Source organism: Haplochromis burtoni, unplaced genomic scaffold (assembly GCF_018398535.1).
Source record: "Haplochromis burtoni strain Fernald_Lab_line unplaced genomic scaffold, NCSU_Asbu1 Contig_5, whole genome shotgun sequence".
NCBI classification, from domain to species: Eukaryota; Metazoa; Chordata; class Actinopteri; order Cichliformes; family Cichlidae; genus Haplochromis; species Haplochromis burtoni.
Genome location: NW_024582366.1, coordinates 4,704,151 through 4,714,016, shown reverse-complemented (window position 1 = coordinate 4,714,016; position 9,866 = coordinate 4,704,151). Strand labels below are relative to the sequence as shown.

Genomic DNA, 9,866 nt, shown 5'->3' with positions numbered 1-9,866 from the left:
CTAATATTTTTTTCTGTTGAATATAAATGATTTATGGGAGGTATTTATGAATTTAAAATGCGTATTTTCTGCTGATGATACTACTAGCACATGGTAGTGGGGAAAATTTCGATCAACTCCTGGATACTGCAGAGAAAGATTCTGATACTTTCAAGAACCAGTAAACTCTAATAGCGAATAGGGGTTTATATTGAAATTGATAATGTATCCAAAACTAAATTCTGAAGTGTGTTATTGGGTTGTAAACAAATAAGGAAACCTCACATAAAACACATGACAACAAAAAATTCTAAAAGAATCACATTATTACATACAGCCAAAGAACTTGTGAATCTGGATTCTCTTCACATTGTGCACTGCTTACTCAGAGTTCTGTCCAAGTTTGGGGAAATTCAAATAAAACACCACCAACTCTGTATGCTAGTGCTATGATCAGTCAGAAACATAATGGATGAATGAATGAATTAACCAGTCATGAAAAGAGTGCTTGACAGTAACTCCAATATTTGTCAATATGAAATCTCTTGTTTATTCAGTACATCTCCAGTATAATTACAAACATGATTTTATTTACAGGAGCTTAACACAGCATTAAAACATTGCTCTATGCAATACTAACAGAAATGGTTTTCACTGCAAAGTTGTGTCAACACTTGGAAATTACATAAAACAACACCACTGTCTAAAACTACTGCATCACTTTTAAATTATACACAGTAGAGCAAAAACAATAATTTATTCCTCATCCAAATTCTCAGATAGCACCGATTTTCCAGGGATAGATATCATGTCATCTCAGATAGAGTAGAAAGGAAGTAGAAGGAGGCTAATCAGAAGAAGCAGCAGGCTAGGGTGGCTTGCTACAGCATGGCTGCCTTCAGGTAATTGGCAGTCCACGTAGGGCTCTATGCATAAAGCATAAGCCATCACATGAGCAATGTAGCTCTGTTCCTGGACTCCATCAAAAAGATGTGACATGGGACCTTTGGCAAAAATGGCTACATCCTCTATGCCGTGGGTCTCTGAATCAAGAGGGACAGCAGTCTGCTGGACGTAGTTGTTGTCCGCTGAAGGGAAACAAGAGAGAAGAGTATTAGCTGCATAGCTTTAGTAAGATCAGTGTTGACAAAAAAAAGCCAACAGTTGGCTTACTAAACTAAAACGCATTGTACTGATGCCATTAGCTGTATCGATAATAATAACGGATTGCATTTATATAGCGCTTTACAATTCCACTATTGTCTGTGAAGGTTCTCAGCCATCCAGGTCATTGTAGTCTAAGGTGCTTGGAAAGAAAAGCACTCCACTATTCATTCACACACTGGTGGAGGAAAGCTACAGTTTTAGTCACAGCTGCCCTGGGGCAGACTGACAGAAGCAGGCTGTCATATCGCGTATCGCATATCTGGCCAACAGAGGTAGGGTAAAGTGCCTTGCCCAAGGACACAGTGACCAGGACAGAGAGCCCGGGGACCAAACCGGCAACTTTCCGGTTACAGATGAGCGTCCCAAACCCCTGAGCTACAGTCGCCCCGTGATGAAAGCAGATGAAGACACTACCCTGTTTCATTATCGTAATCCTTATTTTCTGGCACTTAGTAATGATTCATAAGCAGTGTTGGGGAGTAATGGAATACATGTAACGCCGTTACGTATTTAAAATACAAAATATGAGTAACTGTATTCTGTTACAGTTACCGTTTAAAAAGGTTGTATTCAGAATACAGTTACTTTGCTGAAATAAAGGAATTACATGGCAGTATTTGACTTTTCATATGTTTGGCTATGTCCTCTCTATTTTTGGTTTCCACGCCCCAAACAAAACACGCATTAAGAGGCTCTAAAGCCTGTGTCTCAGTCTTGCAGCCCATGTCACCCCTACTTGCATAATGACGAGCAGAAATATTTTTTAAAATTATTCACAAAAATGATTTAATATGAAGGCAATAGGCAGAGTGTTACAGGCATAGCCCTAAAGAATGTAGCCTCATGGGCAGTGTAGTCCGTGCTGCAGGGAGAATGGACTGCCATACCCGTTATGTGTCTGTGAGCGAGACAGGGAGAAAAAGGCTAGTGGAAAAGTACGAGCTGTCACCGAGCAGAAACGGGAGCTGGAAGCATGTAAATATAATAATAACCACTTCAGCCAAGAAGAGTGCCTGACGAGCCCAGTTGTAAGTAAGCTATTAAGACTCAACTGTACACTTTTTTCGTGTTTTTCTCCGAAACAATAAGTTCCGTTGGTGCAGCCTTTCAACACCTCTCTCTGTCTCTCGCTAGCAAAGTTGACCCAGACAACAAAGTAAAGCTAGTTTTCAGCTACGAGCCCGACACGAACCCGACGTATTAGCCAGAGGTCCCTGTTTTATATACGCGTGGAACAGTTTTCTATACGAGATCGCTGCAAAAACTGCAGCCTTACCTAATGTCCACCCTAATGTTTCTCATTTTATATTAAGATTTAAACATCTAGTTGGTATGCGAGTAGCCTTCAGTAATAGTAATAAATCACACAGTAATAGTACATTCATGTATTTGTAAAAAAGCATGATAATATAATAGGTAATCCAAAGTATTCAGAATACGTTACTGTCATTGAGTAACGTAACGGAATACATTACAAAATACATTTTGGGGCATGTATTCTGTAATCTGTAGTGGAATACATTTTAAAAGTAACCTTCCCAACACTGTTCATAAGTAGTCTTTACAATTCAACACTCCTATGAAAGTATTGTACAGAATTTTTTCTAAATCATCTGCTGTTTATAGCCCTTGTTTAAAATGCTGCACCGTCAAAAAAACAACCTGAAAGAATGGTGTATATATACACAAGAAGCTGTATTGTCCATTCAATGAAACTCCATTGCTGAATGTTTGTGAGGTGACAGTGAAAAGCTAGATTGAGTGTTTTGTGGCAGTGCAGTTGGTTTACTGTTACACCACAAGATGGAGCTATTGCATTGATTTGGATTCCATAAAAAGATGCTCAGTATCACTTACTTGAAATTGATTCATTCACATCCGGGCGACTTCCATTGGCAATCTGGTATCCTGGTCCATTCCCATACACAGCAGTGGTGAAGTGTTTGTTGTCAGTAGCCTTGGTATCAGCGATCCCTGTATATCACAAGGGCAAATTACCACTCAGAACATAAGATGAGGCTGACTTGTTAATGCTAAAGCTTCTTCCAAAAGTGCATTTTACCTAGAACAGGGTTTCCTCTGGGAGAATAACCTCCAAAAGCAAAAACATGAGAGTGGTCTGCAGTGACTATAGTCAGAGTGTCCAGGTCACTGACGAGGTCAGCCGTTCGCTCAATTGCTCGGTCAAACTGTACAGCTTCATGGAGTGCCTTTTTGGCCATTGTTGCATGGTGACCGTGGTCGATTCTCCCCCTTGAAGTTCAGAAGAAAGTCACTGATAAATAAGCATCTGTAGTAGTACGTCTCTTGCAAAGTTTGAGATTGCAGTGAAAACGTAGGCGTCCCAAAGTACAGCCTTAATGCGACATAATGCTACAACTGTGACCAGCACATCAAATATTAGTTTGGCCAATGGTATTGCAGCAAAAGTGAGTTCCAGTTATGGAAAATGGCATGAAATTAATAATAAGATTATCTGTGGAAACCAGTGTGTTAGTAACTGCTCCTTCATAGTCATATTAGACCACATTTCACTTGTTGGACACAGTGCCATGTGTAAAAGATGGAAATGGACAATGATGATGTCAATGTTGCATCATCGTAAACTTGTGTGGGGAAAGTCGTATTAATGCACACGCCCGAAGCAAGAGATGAATGAGAAAAAAAAAACTGTCAATGGGAAGGGCTTCTAATATGAACCAGCCTTTTTTTTCAAGTTTTAAAGAGAAGAAGAGCAGAACAGTTCATCAAACTAAAAATAAATACATAAGAATGAAACATCTGTAAAGAAACACAGACAATATTTTTTTCACAATCTTCTATGTGCCAAAGAAGCAAATCTGTCATCAAAAGTAAAGGTGGACTTGGCAAATAAATAAATAAATAAATAAATAAATAAATGAACACTGGTTTTACTTCTGCCTGCAATCAAGATTAATCAGCACTCAGCCGACCCTCCACATATCTCTGGTGCAGGCTGATACTGATATTGATTTTGCCATTGTCACAATATGAGAATAACATGAAAATATGCCACAGTTTTTATTCTGTCTGTTGTTGCCAATCGGACATTCACATTAAAAGGTCAACCATGATTTGTTGTTTTGATTAATATTCCTGATTTCTTTCTTTGGTGAATATACTATACTTATCTTCCACAAAGAGGAAAAATCCTTTGGGGTTCTTGCTGAGGATCTTGATAGCTTTCTCTGTCATCTCTGTAAGGGATGGGTCCATGGAGGGGTCACGATCCAGCTCGTACCGGCAGTCTTTGGGCTCAAACAGACCTTAAAAGAAAGAATTTACAGGCTTCAGTTTTCCCCTGTTACATCTGCCATATTACATATAGTATATATAATCTTTATATGTAATAAATAAATAAATAAAATGGCACAAACTTGATAAATTGCTTAAAAACACTGACAAATGAGTTCAGCAGAATTTAGCGAAACGTCACTGTTTAAAAATCTAAGTTTTTTTATTGGGTCTAGAGTACTCAAGGTCTTGTGTTTTTCTTCTCTGTATGACGCAGTTGTAAGTGATGCACCTCAGAGTTCTTACCCATCAGGAAGTCTGTCGTTGCAGGATTGATAGCATCAAAGTCAGCCTTGTTCCAAACATATTTAGCATTCTGTCGGTGGGGAACAATGACAAACGTGGAAAATGTTTGTTTTTTAAAAAAAAAAAGCTCAGTGATGAAAATCACGATACATGTTCAAACTAAAAACTGATGAGCACACTTGATGAAGGCACTGTTTACCGGTTTGTTCTTTAGCCATTCATCGACCAGATTTTTTCCGTCCTTTCGGACTCCTGTCTCATTTAAATACTCTGGGTCTTCCACTGTTGTGGGAAACATATAGGTACGACCTCCACCGAGGATAACCTGCAGACAGAAATATATTCCCCTTTTGATTTTTGTACATGTAAAATACTTAAAAAAAACACATTTAGTGTATGAGGATTTATTTACCGAGTACTTCTGAGGTTTGGATTAGAAAGTGGTTTCTTAGGTTCGCTGTCATCCATGTTTTACAAAACTGTCGAGGAATCTGCTTTTGGTAAAATTTAATGACTTATCTAAAAGACCTTATCTGGTTTATTCAGTCTAGAAGTACCTTGATTTTTTTTCTATTCATCATTTGTGTGAGTGCACTGTTCATTTGCCTGCTCGTTTTGATTAAGTCTTACATTTATCTCTGTGTTGTAAACCAGCTGGTAAGCAATGTCACGGCACTCATTCTTGACTGCCTCATTTGGGAGATCAGCATCAGAATACCAGTCCCGGCTGGCAACGTGAGCGTAGGCTGCAGCAGGAGAAGCATGTTGAACTCTGGTTGTGGTGACAATGCCAACTGATTTCCCTGAAACAAGGACCAGATTTTTCATAGCGTTAACATATTTGCTGAGTTATACTTGGAGAACTTGAACTGATTAGGCTCCTGGAGGTTAACAAATTTTGTTTGAAAATGCAGGACACATTTATTTTTTAGATTTAGATATATTTAGATATATACACTTGATGTGAGGTATGCTACAGAAAACACGCCTGTTTAGATGTAAAATTGTTTTATTTATAGTAGTTGAATAGTTGTCCAGTTAGTAAGCTAATGCTGTACACTGAACAATAAATGTATATAGGTTATTTCTCTTGTACACGTTCGACTTTTAAGATTTTATTGCTTTGTAGCATCATTTTCATGTGCCTTAAAGTAGTCAAAGCTTTGTGGATGTGGGTCTACCTGCAGCCTTGGCACGGTGAAGAACAGATATGACTTCATTCCCATGGGAAGCCTGGCAGTCGTACCTTGGAGTGGCAGCACTGACCCCCAGAGTGCCATAGTTGGCTTTCACACCACACTGGTACGCTGTTGCTGTGCCAGCACTGTCTGGCATCTGCTGATCCACGTTGTATGTCTGCAGGCATCCGAAGCAATCACACATATTGCATGTTAACCAATATTCACGCTCACTGTCAAAGAAAATGCTGATTCTGTCACTGACATCAAGAAAATTAAAACACTGAACATTCATAAATTAAGTGTCCTAGATTTTTCACAAAAGTTATGTCACCTGACTTATAACGCAGATAAAAAAGCCTGTCTTTGTTAGGCTGGTAACATGTATCCTGCTAGTGAAAGGGCAAAACCTGAAACCTTGACCCTTACATTAAAGGCATGACTTTGCTTTGGAGGAATTTCACTGCAAATTAATAGCTGTTGTGAGTGATGACCTTTATCTATGAAATGTTTTTATTCTAATTAGAGTGACCACTTGCAGGATCATGTTACCCCCATCCGAATCATTGGATGATTTGATGAATATGGCAAATATGTATATTTTGTACTATGGCCATAGACAGTATAAAACATGGGAATAGGAAAAATAAAGCCAATGAAGTACCTTAACCTTGCATTCTATATGAAGGCCACCAGATGGCACTAGTTACCATAGAGGTCTGTGGGAAAACAACTTTGACCTTTGTGAAGACCCTTCTGCTCAATTCATGGGCTCAGTCACTCATTTTGGCTCACATTGAACACAAACTTAAGTCTGCTTTTATATTTTCTCTTTTGAAACAGTGGTGTTCCACCCTTCCAGCGCATACTTGCAGAATCAATGCCAAGTGACACTGAAGCTGTTGTTTGTAATCTTGCCAGAGGTGGGACCAAGTCATTGTTTTGCAAGTCTCAAGTAAGTCTCAAGTCTTTATCCTCAAGTCAAGTCTCAAGTCTCAAGTAATGTCAGGCAAGTCAGAGTCGAGTCTCAAGTCACTGGTGTAAAAGTCCGAGTCAAGTCACAAGTCTGAAACTTTGAATTTCAAGTCCTTTCGAGTCTTTAAAAAAACAACAACGAAAAAAGCATGTTGCAGTTATGCTAAATGTAAATATTAGACCATGTAATTTTTAAATCTGTGTTTTTCTCAACACATGACGAAATAGTGAACTTAGAAAATATACACAAATTGTGAAATTGCACCTCTTTAAAATGCAGCTCAATTAAACTTAGTTCCAAGAATAATTTTCACCGTCAGTTCTGAGATAAGCTGCATGTTATTCTTAGATGCACTTGTAGGACCGGCTTTAAAATCACATGACAAAAATATCATACACATTTAAAAAAACTGTATCACCAATGGAGCCTGGACAACATTTGCTAGATGAAGTCAGCTATCTCATTGTAGCAAAAGAGAAGCACCACCTACCGTTCTTTATGCAACTTCAACCGTCGGAGAAAGTTGGAAGTTGTTCCATCTCTGTCTGTGATTCTCTACTTGGATGTTTTGCATATTGCATTTCGGTTTTTTGTTGACTACTTCATAGTTTATGTACCTGAAAAAAGAACTCCTTGCAGCATTTTTGAGCATTTTTTTTTCTTTAAAAAAAAAAATCTGGTTAATTTGATTGGCTGTGCTACAGCTCACGCACACATACGTACGGAGTGTGATTTGAATAAATGAATGAATGAATTGAATTAATGGTGCACACTTTCTATATAATATAATATAGTATGCGTGTTAAATTTTATATTTGGGGTGAAATATCAAGTCTTTTCAAGTAAACTAGTTCAAGTCCAATTCAAGTCATGTCATTAGTGTAAAAGTCCAAGTCAAATCACAAGTCTTAGAACATTTTTTCAAGTCAAGTCTAAAGTCATAAAATTAATGACTCGAGTCTGACTCGAGTCCAAGTCATGTGACTCGAGTCCACACCTCTGAATCTTGCTTTCTGGTTGTTGTTTTTATCAGTAAGATTTAGTACCATAAAAGTATGTGCGATACATTTAAGGATGCAAGTCTACGGAGTGTGTTGCTCATAGTGTTCTGACCTTAGAAAGGGCCAGGTGGGGGAAAGAATCCATAGCTAGACTGGACTCCTCCCCACTTACTCCCTCCAACTGGCCTTTGAGGATCCGGGCAGCAGTCACTGTTGGCATACCCATACCTGGAAGTAGGAGGAATCACACGTGAGTAGATAACATCAGCCAAGAGAGTACACTGTGCTCTTTGAACTCATTAGGTCCAGCTAATAAAACAGCTAGTGAAACTTGGTAAAGGACATTCTGGTCATCAGATATAAACCTTAAACTCTTCTAATGTGTCACCAATAGGTCATTAACTAAAAGAACTTTCCTATGTATTCTCACAAACACGTCATTTATTGAGCTGTTACATATTACTTATCAATCATAAATATTGATAAAACTAAATGTGCTGAAGACAGCATCAGTGATGGCAAAAGTCGAAGCTCATAAAATCATAATCAAGATATAAATTTGTCATTTGTAAAGAGAAGCTGCTAAACAGTGATGTTGGGTCAGAGATTAAATAGCAGCAAATGTATGATTTCATGTAAGGCTATATTTCCACAATGGAATAAAGAAATTCGTTTCTGTTGTTTTACAATAGCGGAAATTATTTCGCCTGCTTTTGGTTTTGGTTAAATGGAATTAATGAAGCAAACTGAACTAACCTGTTATTAATTTTTGTTGAACGTCCAGACATGGTAGATGACTTCAAACTGTTTCCGATTTACCCTTTTTTGGTATTAGCCCGATTAAGGATACAAGAGCAAATATTGCAACCCCACATGCACTGTGGGCTTTGCAGAGCCTCACTTCACTTTGTTATGCCTGGCTTTCCGAGCAGATGATCATGTGTCAGTGTTCATCTCCTACCATGATTTTTGTGGTACCAAAATCTGGGGCTTTAAAAGACCTTATTATGTTTTGGTGAGTTACACCACAGTGATGGAGAGACTCAAAATGTCTTTCAGCTGAATAAATGAACTGAGGTACAAGAGGAAATACTTGATAGTTTAAAGAAACTTCTTAAATGGTAGGAAAATTTCTTTCTTAGACTTACCATCTCCCAGGAAGAGGATGGCATTCTTGGCTTGGTGTGAATTACGTGGTTTATTTAGGGCTGCGTGAATAGCATTCCTTCCTTTATTGTTCCAGTAGAACGGTTCGAGCTCATCCTCTATAAGCGAGACAAAATAAATGTGAAGGTGGTTAGAGCCATTCAAATGTGTTTCTATGTTTTTTTAATGAATAAACTGCATAATAGTCAGTTTTTGCAACACCGAATGTGTTGCATGTCTGTTACTGTCTTTTCTTTAAGCTTGAAATTGTGTTGCAAATTGAAAGTAATATTCTTAGTTTCTGAAGAAGCTCTCATGAACAAAATGTAGCAAATTCTTACTGTTAGCACACGAAGTCCACTGCACCGAAATGGAAATCAGTAATCCAATAAAAAATAGATAATGTCTGTTGGCCATGGTCTAGACTCTATATGAATGCAGAGAGAGAACAAGAGCATGTTTTCCTCACTCTGAAGCACCTTTATATATTCAGCCAAGGAGCAAAGGGCACACGAAGGAACTTGCAATTGAGGGAAAAGGTTTTATGCAATCTCTCACACACATGCACACGGGAGAAGAGGCAGTAAACTACGCAATGTCAGTACAAAATAGTTAAGAAGATCTAAATTTGCTTTGTAGAAGTAATCATTATTGGACCACGGTGAAATTAAAACCGTAGCTCACATGATAATGCTAAAGCAAAAGTGTTCTTTGCAGAATGTGAAACAGAAAGGAGTTTCCTAAAATTGTTGCTGTCAGCTTTATACCTAATAGTTAATTTGATCCCTTCTATCAGTATCATTACCCAGATTAAGTACTTTTGTGCATCAGCCAGCTAGCTAGACGCTTATTGATCCC

The 9,866-nt window shown here is 38.2% G+C and overlaps 1 protein-coding gene across 1 annotated transcript; it reads right to left on the bottom strand.

Annotated features, from left to right (window-relative positions):
• Positions 1 to 482: 482 nt before the first annotated feature.
• On the bottom strand, positions 483 to 9,669 carry LOC102311442 (intestinal-type alkaline phosphatase). Its single transcript, XM_005920919.3, has 11 exons — positions 9,350 to 9,669; positions 9,011 to 9,127; positions 7,975 to 8,090; positions 5,889 to 6,063; positions 5,338 to 5,510; positions 4,907 to 5,032; positions 4,708 to 4,777; positions 4,299 to 4,433; positions 3,209 to 3,400; positions 3,004 to 3,120; positions 483 to 1,067 (listed from the first exon to the last, which is right to left on the bottom strand). Exons 1-11 carry the CDS (start codon positions 9,423 to 9,425, stop codon positions 796 to 798), a joined length of 1,569 nt encoding a protein of 522 aa, XP_005920981.1. The 5' UTR covers positions 9,426 to 9,669; the 3' UTR covers positions 483 to 795.
• Positions 9,670 to 9,866: the final 197 nt, after the last annotated feature.